Source organism: Ambystoma mexicanum, chromosome 6p, assembly GCF_040938575.1.
Source record: "Ambystoma mexicanum isolate Mex_15411 chromosome 6p, UKY_AmexF1_1, whole genome shotgun sequence".
In the NCBI taxonomy this organism is placed as follows: Eukaryota; Metazoa; Chordata; class Amphibia; order Caudata; family Ambystomatidae; genus Ambystoma; species Ambystoma mexicanum.
Genome location: NC_090935.1, coordinates 862,005,929 through 862,028,594, shown reverse-complemented (window position 1 = coordinate 862,028,594; position 22,666 = coordinate 862,005,929). Strand labels below are relative to the sequence as shown.

General features: G+C 49.9%; 1 protein-coding gene across 6 annotated transcripts in view; it reads right to left on the bottom strand.

The window, feature by feature from the left end:
- Window positions 1–22,666, bottom strand: part of FER (FER tyrosine kinase) — a 2,139,903-nt gene that overhangs the window by 1,593,556 nt on the left and 523,681 nt on the right. The window contains exon 10 of one of the 6 annotated variants that reach the window (XM_069625482.1): window positions 17,532–17,733. The exons of the other annotated variants lie outside the window; for them this stretch is intronic. Coding sequence (XP_069481583.1) covers window positions 17,547–17,733 — 187 coding nt within the window. The 3' untranslated portion in view covers window positions 17,532–17,546. Of the gene's footprint in view, window positions 1–17,531; window positions 17,734–22,666 lie in introns of those variants that run through there. 6 annotated transcript variants of the gene reach the window in all.

The window sequence follows — 22,666 nt, the reverse complement described above, 5'->3', positions numbered from 1 at the left end:
CTGAATGTTTGATCTGCAGATTCCTGGGGTTTCCCCCGTTATGAGCCAGTCGTCCAGATATGGGTACACTGGGATTGCCTCCCTGCGTAGGTGTGCAGCTGCCACCGCCAGTACCTTGGTGAATACCCTTGGTGCAGAAGCTATCCCGAAGGGCAGTACCTTGAATTGGTAGTGGCGACTGTCTACCTTGAAGCGCAAGTATTTTCTGTGCGCCGGGAGCATGGAAATATGAAAATAGGCATCTTTCATATCCAAGGTTGCCATGTAATCCCCCTTTTTTAGGAGTGGGATTACCTCTTGTAGTGTGGTCATACGGAATTTTTGGGGCTTGACATACTTGTTGGCAGGCCGTAAGTCCAAAACTGGACGCATTGTTAAATCTTTCTTTGGCACAAGGAAGTAAGTTGAATAGATACCCTTGTTTACCTGGTGTCCCGGGACGAGTCCTATCGCGTCCTTCTCTAGCAGAATGGCGATCTCCTCGAGGAGGATCTTCTGATGTTGTAAAGAGTGGACTTTTTGTCTTGGAGGATGGTTTAGGGGACGTTGCAGTAGTTCTATGCAGTACCCATTGGATACTGTTGACAGCACCCATCTGTCGGATGTTATCCCTTCCCATGCCTGGGTGAAACTTGATATTCGTCCCCCTACTGGGGTTGCATGGGAAGGGACCCTGAACTGAGCGTCACTGCTTTGGTGGAGGCGTGCCTCCTCCTTTACTGGGGCTGCCTCTGCCTCTACCACGTCCTCTTTTACTACCCCTACCATACGCCTGGGTAGACTGTTGTGAGCTGGTGTTCCACTGTGTACCCTGGGTGTGGGAGTAGCTATTTCCTCTATTGGAATTTTGGCCGCGGGGGCGACGAAAATTGCCATTCCCTCTTTGGTTAGGTGGTTTGGTAGTTAACTGGCCAAGGGATTTGAGGGTGTCGAATTCTTCCTTAGCGTTTTTTAGAGCGTCCTCGACTGCCTTCCCAAACAGGAGATCACTTTCCACTGGTTTGTCTAAGAGCGCAGCTTGTGTTTCTGCTTTGAATCCCGACTGCCTCAACCAAGCATGCCTTTTGATGACAGTCCCCTCTGCTATAAGTCTACCCGCATTGTCAGCGGCGTCCAGAGTTGCTTTTACAGTGCAGCCTGACACGTTCCTTCCTTCCGCACAAATGCGAGCTAGCTGGCTTTTAAGGGGTTCGGGAGCAGAGTCTATTAGTGCTGCCACTTCTTCCCACTGGTGACAGTTGTAGCTAGCCAACAGTGTGGTGGAATTCGCGATTCTGGCTTGGTAGGCTGCCGTGGAAGCTACTTTCCTGCCAAAACCATAAAGTTTTTTACTTTCTTTGTCGGGGGGAGCCTCAGAGGAAGATAATGGTGTACCAGCTCTTTTGCGGGTGTTGGTTACTACTAGAGAGTCTGGCTTAAGTTGACCTCTAATATATAGGGGGTCCGACTGGGCTGCTTTAAACAGCTTCTCCACTCTCGGATTTACAGGTCTTGTCAGGTTTGGGTTGACAAGGGATGGTGCTATTCTGCGTTGAACAGATTTTAGGATGGGAATGGTCTGGGCTACTGGCTTCCTTTCCCCTATTAGTTCTTCCGCAAAGTCCCTTTCTTCCTGGACACCTTGTGTGTCTATGTGGAAGTGGTTAGCTGCCCGAAAGAGCAGTTCATTCAGGAGGGGCTGATTATCTATTGGGGAGTCAGACACTGGGGCTTCCCTTTCGACTGGTGAGTCCATTCTGAAAATATCTGGGCTATTTTCTGGCTCATCCTCGTCTTCGTCTTCGCCGTAATAATCTGATCCTGCAGGATCTTCTGGCGTGTCAATTTCCTGACCTTCTATCAGGGAAGAGTTTCCTAGGTCTGTAGGGAAGAGGTAAGAATAGGGTTGGACCTCGATGGGGTCTAAAGGCCTAAATGGTGTTTCGACCCGGGGTCTTTTATTTGAGGGGATAGGGTCCCCTGACCCTGAGGGAGAATCTTCCTGAGGGTTTAAAGCTAGGAGTTGTTCAGGGTGTCTTTCGAAAAAATTCGCCAAGGAAGACATCCTTGACATTACTCTGTCAATGTCCTCGCATGACCAGAGTTTTGAGCTTGGGGTGACCTTGCTGGGACTTTCTATGGATTGGCCCTGAGAAGACTTGGTCAGTTCTTTTGTAGTGGAGGACTGCAAGGGTTGTTTCCTTTGCTGTTTACCCCCTTCCCCGTGGGTGGAAGTGTGTTTCCCCTTTCCCTTATCTTTCGACGCCTGGCGTCGAGGATCGGAGGTGGAATCCCTGTCTTTCGAACTAGCCTTCGAAACTGGTCCCTCTTTACTCCCAAGTGATGTACCCTTTTCCTGGGGTGCAGGCTGGGGGTGGAAGTCGTGTTCGTCTCCGGACGATTGATCTTCCGGGATATTAATGGTCGAGGCACTCTGTGCAAGTGTGGAGGCTTGCCTGACGTCGTGCGGCGACCTCGACCGGGACCGCCCAGAGGACGTCCTTTCGGACCGCTCCTTCTGTGCCTCTTTCCGAGGTTTCGACGACGTCGAATCTCGGGTGGATTTTTTGTGTTTAGCGTGTGTATGTGTAACGCTTTTGTCGCCGGGGGACTTCCCCATAGTCGCCGGGACGGACGACCTTCCGAGGCCGGGGACGTGCGTTCGGCTGTCCTTCGACGCCTTGGTGCCCTCGCCGTCCGAAAGTTCGGCGTCGCTGCCGTCGCTGAAGGTACCCTCCGCCTCCATAGCTGCTAGCTTGGCGTGGTGGGCCCAACGCTTGGTGGAGCGGTCCTTAAGAGTTTTGGCCTTAAACCTATTACAGGCCCTGCAACCCGTCTCGGGGTGGTCTCTGGGTAGGCAAAGGTTGCACGTAGCGTGCTTATCTACCCAAGGGTATTTCTTATTACACTTGGGGCAAAACTGAAAGGGCGTACCCTCCATACGCGCCTGTGGGCAGCGGGCAAGTGTGTGTAGGTAATAAGGTGTCGAGTGTGGAAGTGTACCACCCCCACTCTCCCTACTTGTAGGGCCGAGGCCAGCGGCCCAGGCCCGAGCCGAGGCGGAAGCCTCAAGGCCCAATCCGTCGGGTATTCGACGTTGATCTCCTCCCCGGTTCGGCGTCGAGATGTTGATCGACGAAAGGTTGGCCAAACGGGGCAAATTAGAATTATTTAGAGTGAAAATATGGCAAAGCCAGGGAACTCCGATGAAGTGCTTCCGAATAGAATGGCGGAAAAAAACAATCTGGGGATCCTAGACGCGTGAGGGATCATGGGTACAGGGGACGTCACACTAGGGATAGTATTACTGGCACGCCCTGTGTCGACGCCCATTTTTCGACTTCGAAAAACAAACTGTAATACTCCGCAGCTTCCACTAGATGTCGGCCTATGCACAGCATGTGATCTAAGCAGATTCCACAAGCCTCAGAAATATATATATATGATACATTACTCACTGTAATCGTATTTCTGATGCTTGCATCTGCTTAGATTCACATGCTGTGCATAGGCCGACATCTAGTGGAAGCTGCGGAGTATTACAGTTTGTTTTTCGAAACTCATAAATGGGCGTCGACACAGGGAGTGCCAGTAATACTATCCCTAGTGTGACATCCACTGTACCCAAGATCCCTCACGCGTCTAGGATCCTCAGATTGTATTTTTTCTGACATGAGGTAGCATGAGGAGTAGCGTGAGTACAGATAATCCAAGCAGATAGACAGAAAGGTAAGACTACAAGCAATCATGCGCCTTCTCTCGGAGGGGAGGAAGGGTGGGTCGCATGTGAATCTAAGCAGATACAAGCATCAGAAATACGATTACGTTGAGTAATGTATCCCTTCTGAGGCTTGTGGAATCTGCTTAGATCACATGCTGTGCATAGATTAGCGAGCAGTACCAGAAGAAGGAGGTGGGATGTGAGAAGGGTCATGAGCAAATAAGTGTCTTAGAACCGCTTGTCCCACTTGTGTATCTGCCTTGGAATGGGTGTCAATGCAGTAATGCTGAGTAAAAGTGTGAATAGAGCTCCAAGTAGCTGCTTTGCAAATGGTGTCAAGGGGTACATTTGCAATGAAAGCCAGAGTGGCCCCAATGCCTCTAGTAGAGTGGGCCCTTGGCGTAAAAGGCAGAGTCTTTTCAGAGAGTGAGTAACACAACTGGATACAGTTAATAATCCACTTCGAGATGCACCTTTAGAGACGCGATCCCCCTCTCTGCCTGTAGCTACGGAGACAAACAGTTGATCTGTTTTCCTTAGCGGTCTTGTTTTATTTACATAGTAGAGGACCGCCCTACGCACATCTAGGGTGTGTAGTTTCACCTCAGCCGAGCTTTGCGGGTTCTGGAAGGAAGCCGGAAGCTCGATGGACTGGTTTACATGGAATTTTGATATAAATTTAGGTGAGAACCTAGGGTGTGTGCGTAAAACCAGTTTGTCTTTATGGATAGTAAAGAAGGGATCCTGCACAGACAGAGCCTGAATTTCACTGACCCTTCTTATAGAAGTAATAGCTACTAAGAAGGCCGTTTTATAAGTCAGGTGTTTGAGACTGCTTTTATGCATGGGTTCGAAAGGGGGGCCCATGAGCTTGGCCAGCACCACATTAAGGTCCCACCCTGGTGGTGGGTTTGAAATAGGAGGGTGAAGTCTCTTTACTCCTTCCATGAAGGCTTTAACTACTGGTACTTTCCACCACGACATCTTGCTATGGGAAGTGGTGTAAGCCGAGAGGGCTGCCAGGTGTACTTTCAGTGAGTTAAAAACCAATCCTGCATCTAGCAGGTGGAGCATGTATGTAACAATAGTGGAAGGAGTGCAATCAAGTGGGTTGATTTGTCTACTCTGGCACCAGATAACGAACCTCTTCCACTTGTCAAAGTAACAGTGCCTTGTGTTTGGTTTCCTAGATTCCTTTAGGATGTCCATACACCTCTGTGGCAAATTGAGATGTCCAAACTCTATGACCTCAGGAGCCATGCTGCCAGGTTCATTGAGTTGGGTTGCTCTTGCACTGTTTGACCTTGGTGCTGGGACAGTAGGTTGTACCAGGCTGGAAGTTTGATGGGCTCGCACACCGCCATCCTGCGTAGGTGTGGGAACCACGGTTGTCTTGCCCACATGGGAGCAACTAGGACGAGCGTCATCGATTCCCTGTTCATCTTGTTCACCACTTTCCTGATGAGAGGAGTTGGTGGAAAAGCGTACGCAAACATCCCTGACCAGTTCATCCACAGGGCGTTCCCCTGGGAGTCTGGTTGGGGGAACTTGGATGCAAATCCTGGGCGTTGTCTGTTTTCGCTTGTGGCGAATAAGTCTATAGTGGGGAAACCCCACTGAGAGAAGAGATCTTCTACGACCTCTCTGTGAAGAACCCATTTGTGTTCCTCTGGGAGGGAGTCTCTGCTCAGAGCATCCGCTAGGGAATTGAGCTCCCCTGGAACATGTTGTGATGACAGGAAGATGTTCCGTCTGAGTGCCCATATCCAGATTTTCTGGGCAAGCTTGGACAGATTTGGCGAGCGAGTCCCTCCTTGCTTGTTCAGGTAGAACATGGCTGTAGTGCTGTCCGTCCGGATTTGCAGTGACAGGTTTAGTAGGTGGGGCTCGAACGCCTGAAGCGCTCTGAATACTGCCAGAAGCTCTAGCAGGTTGATGTGGTTCTTCGCCACTGAGTGAGACCAGAGACCCTGTTCTGTGTGGTGGAGATGGTGAGCTCCCCACCCCGTCAGACATGCATCTGTAGTGACTACTGCCTGTACTTCGGGATCGTAAAAGGGTTTCCCCTGTGCGAGATTTTCTCTTGTCCACCAGTGAAGGCTTTGTACCAGTGTTGGCGAAACAACCACTAGATCGTCCCACTGACCACTTGCCTGAGACCACTGTTTCGCCAACCATTCTTGCATGGGACGCATGCGCAGGCGCGCGTGGGTGACCAGGTAAATGTATGACGCCATCATGCCCAGTAAACGCATTGCTTTGCGTACCGTTATTTGTTGACCGGACTGATAATGCGGAATTTGCAGTAGAATATTCCGAATTCTTTCTTCTGAAGGAAAGGTCAACCCCTCCTGGGTATCCAGGATTGCTCCTAGGAATTGTTTTGAGGTGCTTGGCACCAGGCTTGACTTCTTCTTGTTGATTGAGAAGCCTAACTCGTGGAGGAGGTCGATAGTCCTTTGAATGTTTGCCCTGCAAATTCCTGGGTTTTCCCCCGTTATGAGCCAGTCGTCCAGATAAGGGTACACTGGGATTGCCTCCCTGCGTAGGTGTGCAGCCGCCACCGCCAGTACCTTGGTGAATACCCTTGGTGCTGAAGCTATACTGAAGGGCAGTACCTTGAATTGGTAGTGCCGACTGTCCACCTTGAAGCGCATGTACTTTCTGTGCGTTGGGAACATGGAAATATGAAAATAAGCATCTTTCATATCCAAGGTTGCCGTGTAATCCCCCTTTTTTAGGAGGGGGATTACCTCTTGTAGCGTGGTCATACGAAATTTTTGGGGCTTGACATACTTGTTGGCAGGGCGTAAGTCCAATACTGGGCGCATTGTCAAGTCTTTCTTTGGCACAAGGAAATAAGTTGAATAAATACCCTTGTTTACCTGGTGTCCCGGGACGAGTTCTATCGCGTCCTTTTGTAGAAGAATGGCGATCTCCTCGAGGAGAATCTTCTGATGTTCTAAGGAGTGTACTCTTTGTCGTGGAGGATGGTTCCGGGGACGCTGCAGTAGCTCTATACAATATCCCGTGGATACTGTTGACAGCACCCATCTGTCTGATGTGATCCCTTCCCAAGCCTGGGTGAAGTTTGAAATGCGTCCCCCTACTGGGGTTGCGTGAGAAGGGACCCTGAACTGAGCGTCACTGCTTTGGTGGAGGCGTGCCGCCTCCCTTGCTGGGGCTGCCTCTGCCTTTACCACGACCTCTCCTATTACCTCTGCCGTAACCCTGGGTAGACTGTTGGTTGTTGTTCCACTGTGTACCCTGCCCCTGGGAATAGTTAGATCCTCTCTGGGAATTTTGGCCGCGTGGGCGACGAAAATTACTATTCCCTCTCTGGTTAGGGGGTTTATTGGTTAACTGGCCAAGGGATTTGAGTGTCTCGTATTCGTCCTTGGCATTTTTCAGTGCGTCTTCGACCGCCTTACCAAACAAAAGATCGGCTTCCACCGGTTTGTCTAACAATGATGCCTGAGTTTCTGCCTTAAAACCAGACTGCCGTAACCACGCATGTCTCTTGATAACAGTACCTTCTGCTATCAATCTGCCTGCGTTGTCCGTGGCGTCGAAGGTTGCTTTCAAAATGCAACCAGACACGGCTCTACCCTCTGCGGAAATCCGAGCTAATTGGCCCTTTAACGGTTCAGGAGCAGAGGCTATGAGAGCCGCGACTTCTTCCCACTGATGGCAGTTGTAGCTGGCCAACAGGGTGATGGAGTTAGCAATCCTTGCTTGATAGGCGGATGTTGAGGCTACCTTCCTGCCGAAACCGTATAGTCTTTTGCTCTCCTTGTCGGGAGGAGCTTCTGACGAAGACAAGGGTGTCCCAGCCCTCTTACGAGTGTTGGTGACAACTAGGGAGTCTGGCTTCAGATGTCCTCTTATATAAAGAGGGTCAGACTGAGCTGCCCTGAAAAGTTTTTCAACCCTGGGATTGACTGCTCTGGTGAGTTTAGGGTTCACCAGGGACGGATCTATTCTCCGCTGAATGGATTTAAGGATAGGGATGGTCTGGGCAACCGGCCTCCTTTCTCCCACTAACTCTTCTGCGAAGTCCCTTTCCTCCTGTACACCGTGGGTGTCAATGTGGAAATGTTCTGCTGCGCGAGCGAGAACCTCATTTAGGAGGGGTTGGTTATCAACCGGGGAGTCGGTAACCGGGGCTTCGTTCTCTACCGGGGAATCTACTCTGTATGTTTCCGGGTCATCCTCTTCTTCCTCCTGGTCCTCATCATCCCCATAGTAGCCCGTCCCGGTTTGCTCTTCTATCAACTCAAATTCTTGGTCTTCACAAAAGGAAGCCTCTCCTTGATACCGTGAGTATGGTTGTACCTCGAAGGGTTCGGACCTCATTGGAGTTTCAAACCGGGTCTTCTTACTCGGGGGGATAGGATCAGTAGAGCCTGAGGGTGTGGCCCCTTGTGGATCATACGAGAGGAAATGTTCTGGATTTTTATCATAACAATCAGCCAAAGAAGACATTCTTGACATGACCCTATCTATGTCTTCACTGGACCATTTTTTGGAACTGGGAATGACTCTCTCAGCAAGTCTATGGGATTTATCTTGAGTAGCTTTGCTGGTTGTGGACCTATCTGCAGACCTAGGCTTGTCTGTCTGTTTAGGGGGGGTGGAGTGTTTCACAGGTGTGGAAGAATGTACAGGTAGTTTCTTCTGCTGTTCCCCCCCCCCCCCCTGTGCGTAGAAAAATGTTTTTCCTGTCCCTTAGTGGCTCCGGAGTTTTTCGACGCCTGGCGTCGAGGATCGGGAGAGGTGTCCCTGTCCTTCGAGCGTGGGGCCTCGCAGGCTTTAATTGCGGGCTCCGACTCCTGGAGCGCGGCCTGGGGGTGGAAGTCGTCTTCGTCTTCCGACGATCGAACTTCTGTTAGCCTAGGGAGCGAGGCACTCTTGGCAAGAGTGGATGATTGCCTGGAGTCATGCGGCGATCTTGATCGAGAGCGCCCAGAGGACACCGAATCGAACCGTTCTGTCTGTGCCTCTTTCCGAGAACTCGACGTCGTCGAGTCTCGGTGGGACTTAGTGTGTTTAGTGTGTGTAGTATGTGAAGCGCTTGTGTCGCCGGGGGTCTTCCCCATAGCCGCCCTGCCGGACGGCCTTCCGAGGTCGGGGACCTGCGCTCGGCTGTCTTTCGACGCCGTAATGCCCTCGCCGTCCGAAAGTACGGCGTCGCTACCATCGCTGAAGGTGCCCTCCGCTGCCATGGCCACCTGCCTGGCGTGGTGGGCCCAACGCTTTGTCGAACGGTCCTTAAGTGTCTTAGGTTTAAACCTACTACACGCTCTGCAGTTCGCTTCGGGGTGGTCCCTCGGCAAGCAGATTGCACGTGGCGTGCCTGTCGACCCAAGGGTATTTGCGATTGCACTTGGGGCAGAATTGAAAAGGGGTACCCTCCATACGCACCTTGAGGCAGCGGGCTGTTAAGTGTAGGAAATGTATAAGGTGTACCACCCCCCACTCTCCCTACTTGCAGGGCCAAGGCCAGCGGCCTACCAGGCCCGGGCCGAGGCCAGCGGCCTTCCGAGGCCCAAATCCGTCCTGCAGCAGCCGACGGTCGATTTCTTCTCCAGCCGGCGTCGAGTGTCGAAGTTCGACGTTGGGGTGGGGAAGGATGTCAATAGATTATTATTTTAAATTTTAGCAAAAGTATGGCTAAGGTCAGGGGACTCCGCAAATGCTTCCGACCAGTATGGCGGAAAAAAACAATCTGAGGATCCTAGACGCGTGAGGGATCTTGGGTACAGTGAACGTCACACTAGGGATAGTATTACTGGCACGCCCTGTGTCGACGCCCATTTTCGAGTTTCGAAAAAAACAAACTGTAATACTCCGCAGCTTCCACTAGATGTCGGCCTATGCACAGCATGTGATCTAAGCAGATTCCACAAGCCTCAGAAATATGACAATGCATTACTTACCGTAAAAGCATTTCTGATGGTTGTATCTGCTTAGATTCACATGCTGTGCATAGGTCCGACATCCAGTGGTCACTGCGGAGTATTGCATTTTGTTTTTCGTAGTCGAAAAGGGGACGTCGACAAGGCGTGTCTGTAACACTATCCCTATAGTGACGTGCGTAGTACCCACAATCCCTCACGCGTCGAGGTCCCTCTGTTTGTATTTTTCTGCCCTGAGGGAGCCTTCTAGACGTGAGTGAGTACAGAAAAGAGAGAAATATAGAAAAGGATGTCTATGTTCCTTCCATCCGAGCGGGGAGGAAGGGTGGGCGCATGTGAATCTAAGCAGATACAACCATCAGAAATGCTTTTACGGTAAGTAATGCATTGTCTTCTGATGTTTGTTAATCTGCTTAGAATCACATGCTGTGCATAGACTAGAGAGCAGTACCCGGAGTTGGCGGTGGGTTATGAGAAGGAACAGTAGAGAAAAGATGTCTTAATACTGCCTGTCCCACCTGGGAGTCAGATCTAGAGTGTGTATCTAGACAGTAGTGTTTTGTAAAGGTGTGCACAGAACTCCAGGTAGCCGCTTTGCAGATGGACTCAAGGGGAACATTTGCAATGAATGCTATGGAAGCCCCAGTGCCTCGAGTGGAATGTGCTCTTGGCTTGAAGGGTAGTTCTCTCTTAGCAAGAGTGTAACAGAGAGTGATGCATTGAACAATCCATCTAGATATAGTGGACTTTGAAAATGCATCTCCTTCTCTTCCTGCTGCCACAGAGACAAAGAACTGATTAGTTTTTCTCAGTGGTCTGGTTCTTTCCATGTAGAACATGACAGCTCTGCGTACATCCAGTGTATGCAGACTTTTTTCTCCCAAGCTGGAAGGGTTTTGAAAGAACGTTGGTAGTTCTATAGACTGGTTTACATGAAATTTCGATATGAATTTAGGTGCAAACCTTGGGTGTGTGCGTAGAACCACCTTATCTTTGTGAACTGTTACGAAGGGGTCTAGTACAGAAAGAGCCTGTAGTTCACTTACTCTCCTAACGGAGGTGATAGCTATTAGGAAAGCAGTCTTAAGGGTGAGGTCTTTAAGAGTTGCTTTGTGCATGGGTTCGAAAGGAGGGCCCATGAGTCTAGAAAGTACCACATTTAGGTCCCATCCGGGAGCTGGGTTAGCTATTGGAGGGTGTATTCTTTTTACCCCCTCCATGAAGGATTTGATAACTGGTATCTTCCACCATGACACTTTAAGTTGGGAAGTGGTGTATGCAGAAAGTGCCGCTAGGTGGACTTTAATGGAATTGAACACTAGACCTGAATCCAGTAAATGGGTCAAGTATAGGACAATGTTAGTAGGAGAGCAGTCAATTGGGTTGATGCTCTTAATTCTACACCAGATGACAAATCTTTTCCATTTGCTAGCATAGCAGTGGCGAGTATTCGGTTTTCTGGCTTCCCTGAGGATGTCCATACATCTCTGCGGGAGTTGTAAATGGCCAAATTCTACGATCTCAGGAGCCAGGCTGCTAAGTTCATGGTCTGAGGGCATGGGTGCAGTGTCCTGCCCTTGTTCTGTGACAGCATGTTGTATGGGCAGGGAAGTTTCACTGGGGGAGATAGGGACATCTCCATCAAGTGAGCGAACCATGGCTGCCGGGCCCACATTGGGACCACTAGTATCATAGTAACCTGCTCCTGGTGCATCTTGTGCACCACCTTGTTGAGAAGGGGAGTCGGGGGAAAGGCGTAAACAAATTTCCCTGACCATTGAATCGACAGACCGTTCCCCTTGGACTGGTTCTGGGGGTACCTGGAGGCGTAACTTTGGCATTGTGAGTTTTCCATAGTTGCGAACAGGTCTATTTCCGGAAATCCCCATTGCGTGAAGACGTCTAAGACGATGTCTTCGTGCAATTGCCATTCGTACACTTCGGGCAGGGGGAAGTCTCTGCTGAGTTTGTCTGCTAGCAGATTGAGTTCCCCTGGTACATGTTGTGATAGTAGGAACATGTTGTGTTTGAGACCCCATTTCCATATATTCTGGGACAGTTTGGACAGTCCTGGAGAGTGAGTGCCCCCTTGCTTGTTGAGGTAGTACATGGCTGTGGTGCTGTCTGTGAGGACCATCACTGTCTTTCCTTGTAGGTGTTCCTGAAAAGCTTTCAGTGCTTTGAACACCGCTAGAAGTTCTAGCAGGTTTATATGCTTGGATGCTAAGCTCGGAGTCCACGCTCCGTGAGCAGTCTGATGGGATAGGTGAGCCCCCCATCCTGTGAGGGATGCGTCTGTGGTTAGAGTGGCTTCCACTGCAGGTGTGGCAAAAGTCTTCCCTAATAACAGGTTTTCTTTTGTCCACCACCTCAGCGAGAGAACTAGGGCCTGCGAGACCACCACTAGATCGTCCCATTGTCCGCTGGCCTGACACCACTGGCTGTTGAGCCACTCCTGCATTGGGCGCATGCGCAGACGCGCGTGAGGTACCAAATAAATACACGACGCCATCATCCCTAGCAAGCGCATAGCTTTGCGTACCGTCACCTCTCGACCTGCTACATAATGGGGGATCTGAAACAGCATGTTTTGGACCCTCTCGATGGAGGGGAAGACGAGGCCTTCCTTTGTTTGAATTAGAGCCCCTAAAATAGTTTGACTTGGCTGGGTTCTAAGCTGGACTTCTTTTCGTTGATGGAGAAGCCCATTTGGTACAAAAGGTCTACGGTCTTTTGGGTATTGGAGAAGCATGTCTCGTAAGAATCCCCGGTTATGAGCCAGTCGTCGAGGTAAGGGTATACTGGGATGGATAGCCTTCGCAGGTGGGCCGCTGCTACTGCCAGTACCTTTGTGAATACTCTCGGTGCAGAAGCTATCCCGAAGGGTAGTACTCTGAATTGGTAGTGTTTGTTCCCTATCTTGAACCTGAGGTATTTTCTGTGTGCTGGCAACATTAAAATATGAAAGTATGCATCTTTCATGTTTAGCGTTGTCATGTAATCCCCTTGTGATAACAGTGGGATTACTTCCTGCAAGGTCACCATACGAAACATTTGGGGTTTGACAAAGTTGTTCGCTGGGCGCAGATCTAATACAGGGCGCATGGTTAAGTCCTTTTTGGGTACAAGGAAGTACACTGAATAAATACCTTCTGTTACCTGAGATAGGGGGACAGCTTCTATCGCTTCTTTTTTCAGAAGTTCTTCTACTTCTTGAAGAAGAATGGTGAGGTGTTCCGGTGATATGCGTTGGTTCCGTGGGGGTCTGTAATTCGGGTAACCGTTGAATTCTATGCAGTATCCGTGGGCTATGGTGGATAATACCCAGCGGTCTGAGGATATTCTGAGGATATTCCCTTCGGGTCATTTGCTGGTATTGGGCGTGGAACCTCTGGGGCTGGAGCCGCGACCTCTACCTCTGCCACGCCGTTGGCCTCTTTGACTGAACTGGGAGTTACCCTGGTTAGAGGGCCAGTGGGTCGCAGAGTAAAATTGTTGTTGGTTCTGCTGCTGTCGTTGGCCCCGAAAGGAGCGTCTATTGCCATAGCCGCGTCTGTTAGGGGGCCTAGAAATTTGGTCAAGAGTCTTGATGGTATCAAACTCTTTCTTCGCATGTTCTAGGGCCTCATCAACTGCCTTCCCAAACAGATGTGTCTGTTCTATGGGCTTATTTATGAGGGAGGCTTGGGTTTCGGGCTTAAAACCTGAATTGCGTAGCCAGACATGGCGTTTGAGAAGTATTCCCTGAACCAGGGAGCGGCCAGCCGTTTCAGCGGCATCTAGGGAGTTTTTTACGATGCCCTGGTTTACAAGCGTCCCCTCTGATATTACAGCTAACAGACGTGAACGCAGGGGTTCAGGTGCGTCCTCTGCTTCGCTGCGCAGCTTGCTCCACTGTGCATCTGCGTAGCTAGCTAGTAGGGAATTGTTATTTGCAATTCTAGTTGAGAAGGCGGCGGAGGTCGTGATTCTTTTCCCCAGTGCGTAGAGCTTCTTGCCTTCCTTGTCAGGTGGTGCTTCACTAGTGGATAGTGGTACCCCTGCTCTTTTTCTTGTATTAGTAACTACAAGGGAGTCTGGAATAGAATGTCCTCTGATGTACAAAGGGTCAGAGGATGAAGGGCTGAAGAGCTTTTCTATTCTAGGGTTGACCCCTCTTACTAAAGCTGGATTTGAAAGGGAAGGAGAAATTCTTCTCTTAATAGAAGCCAGGAGCAGAATAGACTGGCTAACAGGGGCTTTTTCTTTAATAACTTTTTCAACAAAGTCTATGTCAGGAAGAGTTTCCCCTGTGTCTATCTCAAAATGCGCTGCTGCCTTGCGCAATAGCGCATTGAGTGAAGGTTGGTCATCTATGGGAGAGGAGTTCCCAATATGTGAATCCTTGAGAGGAGAAGGATGAAAGGCATCAGGGTCTGAATGCACTGATGGTGATTGCCAAGGCTGCACTGACGGGGATTGCCAGGGCTGCGAGGTAGCTGTATCCTCTTCAAAAGCTCCTGCAGTAGTGTAAAGATCTTCTTCGAACCCCTCTTCCTCAAGTTCTTCCTCTCCACCCAAACACTCCTCATCTTCCTGAAGGTATTGCTCCTCCTCAGTGAGGTCATATACATCTGTGGAAGGGGGAACCAGCCTAGGAATCTTGACTCTAGGGTCATCCTGGGGCCATTCTCTTTGTCTTTTGTGAGTGGGTGTGTCTTGGCTTCCAAGAAATCTTTCCATTTCCTCCATACAAGAATGGAGTCTTTCAAGGGTCTCATGGGGTACCCCTGAATAGTCTAGAGGGGGGAAATCAGTGTTTTCACCTTCAAACCGCTTTGAACGCTCCCACAACGTCGAGGAGAGGTTTCCGTCTCCCTCTGAAAAGCCCTCTGGTAGTTCAGAAGTGCCCTTAGATGAAAGGGGCTGTTCCTGGCTACCTTTGTGCTTTTTCGGCGCGGTATTCGACGTTTGTTTCGTCGTCCGCGTACGTTTGTCTTCGGAGACAATTCTCGCTAGGCTCTCGACAACGAGTTTGTCAGTCGAGGGCCCTGGTGTCGACGTTGCCTGCGTTGCTCGTTGTTCCTCGACGGCCGCTCTATGGAGCGTTACGTCGGATGATTTTGAGGTAGCGCCCGTGTTCGATGAAAGCCCAATCGCTGGTCGCGGCTGCGTTTGCGGGTGGGGCTTGAGACCTTTACGGTCTGAGGTAGACGCCGGAGTGCCCTGCGTCCCCTTCGGCGCTGATGGATCCTTCGTCCTCGACGAAGAAGAGCCGTGGGTTGTGTGTTTAGTTTTATGGGGTCTATGTGCGTCCTTGTCGCCGGGGTGTTCATCCCCATAAGCAGGGCGTGAGCCGAGCCAGTCGGGGCCGGGGACGGACGTCGAGGAGCGCGAGCGCTCCTTCTGGGGGTTCATGACTTCCGTGACGGACGTCGAGTTATCACCCTCCTCGTCACTTTCTGTAACAGCGGCGGCGGGTGAGGAAACAGACTTCGACATAGCGTAGTCCGCCCACCTCTTAACCTTTCGTTCTTTGAGAGTTCTTAGTTTCAAGAGCTTACAGGCCGCGCAGCTGTCCTCGTTATGATCGAGGGGCAAGCAACGATTACAGAGCTTGTGTTTATCCTTCCAAGTGTATTTGCCCCTACAGCGTGGGCAAAACTTAAAAGGTGTCCTCTCCATAGCTGAGGCAATAATAGCTGGCGATAACAACCCCAAGGGAAAGAAAGGGGAGAAAGAAAGACATTCTCAAAGAGAAGATAAAAGTTCGAACCCCCACTCTCCCTACTGTATGTTGGCCGTCGAGGCCAGGCCACGTGTTCGGCAGCGCCGAAGGATCTCCTCCGCCTCTTCCCCTCCGTCGAAAACCTGTTCGGCGGAGAAACAGCTTCACAGCTAACGTCGAGGGGAGGGATCGTTAACAATATAATAAGTATAACAAAGGACCGAGGTCCGTGGCAAGTATTAGCAATGTCTCTCTAGGAGCTCCGCGAAAGGCGACCAGAAACTGGGCGGAAAAAAACAATCTGAGGGACTTCGACGCGTGAGGGATTGTGGGTACTACACACGTCACTATAGGGATAGTGTTACAGACACGCCTTGTCGACGTCCCCTTTTCGACTACGAAAAACAAAATGCAATACTCTGCAGTGACCACTGGATGTCGGACCTATGCACAGCATGTGAATCTAAGCAGATACAACCATCAGAAATGCTTTTACGGTAAGTAATGCATTGTCATATTTCTGAGGCTTGTGGAATCTGCTTAGATCACATGCTGCATCTCTCTATAGCCATCTATCTCTTTATCTCTATCTGTGCATCTCTATATCTTACTGTTTCTATCTCTCTTCATGTCGACCTGTTTTTCCATCTCTGTAAATGACTAGCTCCATGTAGCTCCATCCTTCTCTCTCTGTCCATCTCAAGCAAGGTTTCCATATGTCTATGAATCTTTCCCTCCAACTCTATCCACCTCTGGCTGTGCATCACTATGTATCCATACTTCTCCCTCTATCAATCTCTCTATCTTCATTCTTCTCATTATGTCCACATGCATATTTATATACATCTATATGCTTGCTTCTTGATTTATCAATCCATCGCAATCTGTGTATGCATGTCTCAGTCTATATCTAGAACCCTCAATGCATTGCTCATTGCTAGCTATACTTCTCTGTATATCTATGTCTCTATACATCCCCATCTATGTGATTATTTATCTTTCTCTATCAATGTCTCTAAAAATGTTACTCTATGTATCTCTTCATCTATATCAATTTACATATCCATCACCATCTATCAAGATACCTTTACACATTTCAATGTATGCATTTCTCGATGGTTCTCTATCCATCTCTACCTGCAAATCTAACTCTACGTATCTCTTTTATCAACCTATCTATTCGTCACTCTCCATCCATCTACCTTTATCCAGCTCCCTGTATGTATCGCTCTATATCTCTATATTAATTGATATGTATACATCTCCCTCTATGCATATTTCTCTGCCTACATCTCAATCTATCCATCTCTCTCGGCATCTATGCACCTTTTTTGAAACTCTGTCTTACTCGATAGACCTGTCGCCCCACCCTCTGTCTGTATGTCGGAAATGTTGTGTCTGATTGCATCGATCTCGGTTTGTAACTCTGTACTCTCGAATTCTCAAAAACACGGTTCAACAGACAGACTTCAAAGCACAAATGTTCATATATGAATTTAGCCTTTGTGCTCTGTATCAATCATGTCCAGCTTATGTAGATACATTGTTGCCACGTATTAAATATTGTAGTATAATATATTGTGTTTTGGAGTACAGCGCCACTGTACAGGAGACCACATTAGCTATCTAATTGACTGACTTAATTAACAAATACTAACACTAGTACTAAGTCAATAACATTAGAATGTGCTCTCCATGTGGAAAAAGAGGCAGAATAGACGTGCTCTGAGAGTAATTTTTAAACGTGCATTTAGATTTTTTTTCCTTGATCTCTCTTGTTCACTGTGTTGCAGGAAGCGAAATCTGCATGCCAGGAAATTAGTTTAGATAGAGTTTCTTACTGTAAAAGTCGAGCTATTGTTGAAAGGAGGAGAATACAGTCTCTTGAAGTTGATTGGTGACACGTAAGAATGGGGGGATGCAACAGAGGTTTGCTGGACAAGGTCTGACAGAACTGAGTTAAAATAGCTTTGGCTGAGCTACCGTGAGGAGTTTGCTTTGGCTGAGCTGTGGAGACGGAGCATCTCAGACTGGCTGTGAGGCAGGTCCAGTCTCACTTGGCACGGCTTGTGAACTGCAGATTGAACTGCATGTTCTCGCTGTGCACTTTAATCCTTCAAGATTAAAAAGAAAACCCCGGGCCCATTCCTCGGAGACGAGCGCAGGAAGGTCGCGTGTGGGAGAACTACAGATAGCTGGTTATTATCAAAGTGAATTGAGATTACTGTGACTGCTGTACGAATAACCTAATATCAGGCAGGCAGAGTAGCAATAGGGAATCCCCTGTGTTTAATTGACACGCTGTAATGTTGCAAAGTGAATGTTCTTTTGCCGTATTTTTTTTTCTTCTTGTTACAGATGATGCCAAGTGGATCTCGTTCTGCTGCTGTACATTTTTCTGTTTATTTCTGCAAAACAGAAGGGTGAGGTGTTATTTTGAAATGCAATTGTTTATAATATAAGTATAATGTACATAAATCGTGTAGTGTGTCTTTGCTTTGTCTTTTTCTTTGGTGCATCTAGTATATTATTATAGGAAATTGGGATTTTTTTTAGGTAACACATGTGTCATGTTTCCCATGCAGATGAAATAATAACACTAGCAATTATAAATAGCTGCGTGCGTGTTTCCACTCAGTATGGTGTTTGAGTGGAATATAATACAATAGATATTGCTGGGCATACATGAATCAGCAAAGAGGCCGATGGAAAAAATAGTTCACTAATGTATATAAATTAGTGATAATACCACAGGTTATTGTGAATACCATATGGAAACATAGTTCACTGGTGTAGATAAATCAGTGATAACAGCCACAGGTGGCACTCTATATGAAAATGTGGTTTTCTGAATAATGTAAGTCCAAGGCTCTCTATAGATCACAGAAGTATTATAAGAATAAGGAAGATTTTGTATGATGGGGTTATAATGAAGGGAAGGAAAATCATGCTCACCACTACGTAATTTACCACCAGAAAATACCACCAACAAAAATGTATACCACTAAAGAACAAGTTACTTTCTTACCTGGTAACGTTCTTTCGATGGGATGGTCCGACGACGTATTCCATATCTATGACATGTAATCACCACAGCTGTGCTGCTTCGGAAACTTTTTCGGCGTCTGCGTCCTGCGTCGATGACGTCGATGCGCCGCCGTCGAGGACCTCCTCCGACGTCCGACGTCATCCGATGTGATAAGTAGGACGCACGACGCCAGTAGCCTCAGTTGTAGTTTTTTCCCCCAGAACGTGTGACATTAGTCAACTGCCAGTCCGACACAAAGCCTTGCGGAACGTAAGCTGCAATCGCAACAGAAATTCTGCAGCGGGGAAGGCAGGGTGGGAGCGATATGGAATACGTCGTCGGACCATCCCATCGAAAGAACGTTACCAGGTAAGAAAGTAACTTGTTCTTCGAGGGGATTGGGTCCTCCGACGTATTCCATATCTATGACAGACTCCCAAAGCAGTACCAAATCAAGGAGGAGGGAAAGAATTTAGAAACAAAATTTAGAATAGCCAATCAAATAGCAGAGCAAAGGACCGCCTTGCCAAAGGCCAGATCCTGCCCTCTGATGGAATCGAGGGAATAATGCCGTACAAATGTATGTACTGAAGCCCAGGTGGCAGCATCACAGATGTTGCGAATAGGAACACCCCTCTGCAGGGCAGTAGATGCAGCCACGCCCCTGGTAGAATGGGCCCGCAAGCCAGCCGGTGGGTCCTTACCCGCCAAGCGGTAACACTCCGAGATGGCCAAAATAATCCAGCGTGACAAAGTCTGTTTCGTCACAGCTTGCCCCAAGCGCTTACCAGCGTAACCAATAAAGAGTTGATCGTCCACTCTGACCCGGGACATGCGAGAAACATAAAAGCTCAAAGCTCTCCTAGGATCAAGCCTATGGAGCCTCTCCTCTTCCTTACCAGGATGCGGAGGAGGATAGAATGCCGGAAGAACAATCTTCTGGGCCAAATGAAATTCCGTCACTACCTTTGGAAGAAAAGAAGGACGAACTCGAAGGACAACCCTGTCCTTGTGAAATACAGTGAAGGGTGGCTTAACAGAAAGTGCCTGTAACTCACTCACTCTGCGAGCGGAAGTAACCGCAACTAAAAACACAGTTTTCAAAGTCAACAGCCTCAAAGGGCAAGAATGTAAAGGCTCAAACGGAGCACCCATAAGAAACCTAAGAACAAGGTTTAAATCCCAACCGGGCACCAGGAAAGGCGACGGAGGGAACACATTAGTGAGCCCTTTCAGAAACTGTGAAATTAAAGGGATTTTAAAGTAAGAACATTCTTCAGATGAGCGCTTAAAGATGGACAGCGCCGCCAGGTAACCTTTAATGGTACCCACTTGCAAGCCCCTGTGGGCCAAAGAAAGCAAAAAGGACAGAACCATGGGGATGTCACATGCAAAAGGATCCACATTCTGAACTCTGCACCAGTCGCAGAACTTACGCCAACGGCAACGGTACAGAGACTTAGTTGCGGGCCTTCGGGCCGAAAGCAACACCTCCATCACGTCTTCAGGGAGGTCCCAATCCTTATACCTCAACCTTTCAGAAGCCAAGCGTGAAGGTTGAGGGATCCGACCTCTGGATGGAGAACCTGACCCCCCCCCCGTGAGAGCAGATCGTCTCGGTAGGGAAGACGACGTGGAGGGCAGATGGACAAGTCGAGAAGGTCCGGGTACCACGTCCTCCGAGCCCACGCCGGAGCAATGAGGATCATCCGGGAACCGAACTTCCGTAACCTCCGCAGCACTTGCGGGATGACGGGGACTGGAGGAAACGCGTACAGCAGCGGGAATGACCACTCCACCACAAACGCGTCGCCTAAGGCTCCTCTCGGAGGAAATTCCCGCGAGCAAAACCTCTCGCACTTCCGGTTGACACTGGAGGCGAAGAGATCCACTTGAGGGGTCCCCCAAAGGGCGAAGATCTCCAGGAGAATCTCCTGAGCCAACTCCCACTCGTGAGAGATCGCGCTCTGCCTGCTCAGAGCGTCCGCCGTCACGTTTTCGTCTCCGGCCAGATGAACTGCCGAGATCGAAACTTCCTGCCGGATGGCCCAGAACTCGAGCTGCATCGCCTCCCTGCACAGAGGAAGTGACCCTGCCCCCCCCCTTTTTGTTGAGGTAGTGCATGGCCACAGTGTTGTCCGTCATGATCAGGACAGCCTTTCCTCGCACAGTCGGCAGAAAAGCCTTCAGGGCTAGCCTGACGGCCCTCAGCTCCAACAGATTGATATGGAGTCTGGACTCCGACGGAGACCAACGACCGCTGACTGTCAGCCCGTTGGCATGAGCTCCCCATCCCGTGAGGGATGCATCCGTCACGATCGTCACCTCCGGCCAGGGTAGCCAAAATGGAGCCCCCTTCATCAAGTTGCCTTCGACGGCCCACCACAGAAGGTCCCGGGCGACCGAGGGCGGCACCTGAACCGGGACCGACATCCTGCCGGAGGACTGCGACCATTGCGTCTTGAGTGCCCACTGCAAAGATCTCATCCGCAGGCGAGCCTCTGGCACCAGAAGAATGCAGGATGCCATGAGGCCGAGCAACCTCAAGAACTCGAACGCCGGGAGCGTCTGGGCATGCTGAAACTTGTGCACCATCTGCTGAATGTGAAGAGCCCTCACCTGGGGAGGAAAACACTGCCCCAGGGAAGTGTCGAGCACTGCTCCGATGTACTGGAGCCTCTGTGTTGGCGTCAAATGGGACTTCTTTAAATTGAGGGAGAAGCCCAGCCTGTGAAGGGAGTGGCAGGCGACGGACAGATGATCCAGGACTTGCTCGGGAGAGCTCCCCCTGATCAACCAATCGTCCAGGTAGGGGTAGACGTGAATCCCCCCTTGCCTGAGATGCGCTGCCACCACCACCATGAGCTTGGTGAAAACCCTCGGGGCGGAGGTCAAACCGAACGGCAGGACCCGAAACTGAAAGTGCGAGTCGCCAACCGCGAACCTCAGGTACTTCTTGTGCTTGGGATGGATCGGCACATGGAAGTAAGCATCCTTGAGGTCGAGTGACACCAACCAGTCCTGAAGCTGAAGGGCCTGGAGGACTTGAGAGAGAGTAACCATCTTGAACTTGTCCTTCCTGAGGAGTTTGTTCAAACCGCGCAAGTCCATGATGGGTCTCAATCCCCCGTCTTTCTTCGAAATCAAAAAATAAGGGGAATACCATCCCTTGTTCCTCTCCGCTACAGGCACCAGTTCTATGGCGCCTTTCTCCAGCAGGGCTTGAATTTCCTGCGCAAGGAGCGGATCCGGACACTTCAAAGAGAGGTTCCCCGGTGGATTGTCGCGAGGCCTGTGCCGAAAGGGAAGACAGTAGCCGTGGGTTATGATCTCCAGAACCCACACACCCAACGACTTCGCTGCAGCTTTTGAGGTCTGCAACCTCTCAAGGCTCTCGTCAGCCTTGCTGCCAAAAAGATGTTCACCATCAAAGGGCATGTTGAGGAGCCGGGACTGCACATCAGGAGCAAACCCCGACTTCCGCAACCACGCAAACCTGCGTATCACGGTGCTCGCCGCCATGGACCTACTGACGCATTCAGCTAAGTCCAAACCCGACTGAACGGACTCACACATGGCATCCTTACCATCCTGGACCATAGCAAGGAAACCATCCCGTTCGTCCCCTTCGGGAATATGTTCAGCCGCTAACGCAACACAGTTCCACAGAGTGTGCGTGAAACGCGACAAGGCACAAATGGAGTTGGCCGCCTGAAGCGCCATACCACCAGAAGAAAACACCTTCTTCGCCCAGCCATCAAAACGTTTGTCGTCCCTATCAGGAGGGATGGTAGGGTACGACGCCTGCTTTGCCGGGGCCGTGGCCGCCTGCACCACCAAACTTTCCGGAGTGGGGTGCCTGGTCAAGTAGCAGGGGTCGCCACTGGCTGGACGGTATTTTCGCGACAAGGATCTGCCCACTGCCGGGAGACTCTCCGGAGCAGTCCAAGCCGCCGCCACCCTACGCTGTAAAGCCATATGGAACGGCAGTACCGGGTCAGTTGGGGGACCAACATCAAGGATGTCCGTCAGATCATCCTGCACAAACTCCCCTGGGGGAGCAGACCATCCAAGATACTCAGACACCCTAGCCATAAGGCGCCGGTATGAGGAATCGGCATGGGAGCCAGGCTCAGGCCGACCAAATTCCACCTCCGGAGAGGTGTCCAGTCCACTGGCATCATGCAGCGACTGCCTCAAATCGTCAAATTGACTATGGCCCGAGACAATGTCATCTGGCACCTGACTAGGAACCAGGCCATCCGAATCCTCATCCGCCTCTGAAATATAATCCAAGTGGTGGAAAGGCACCC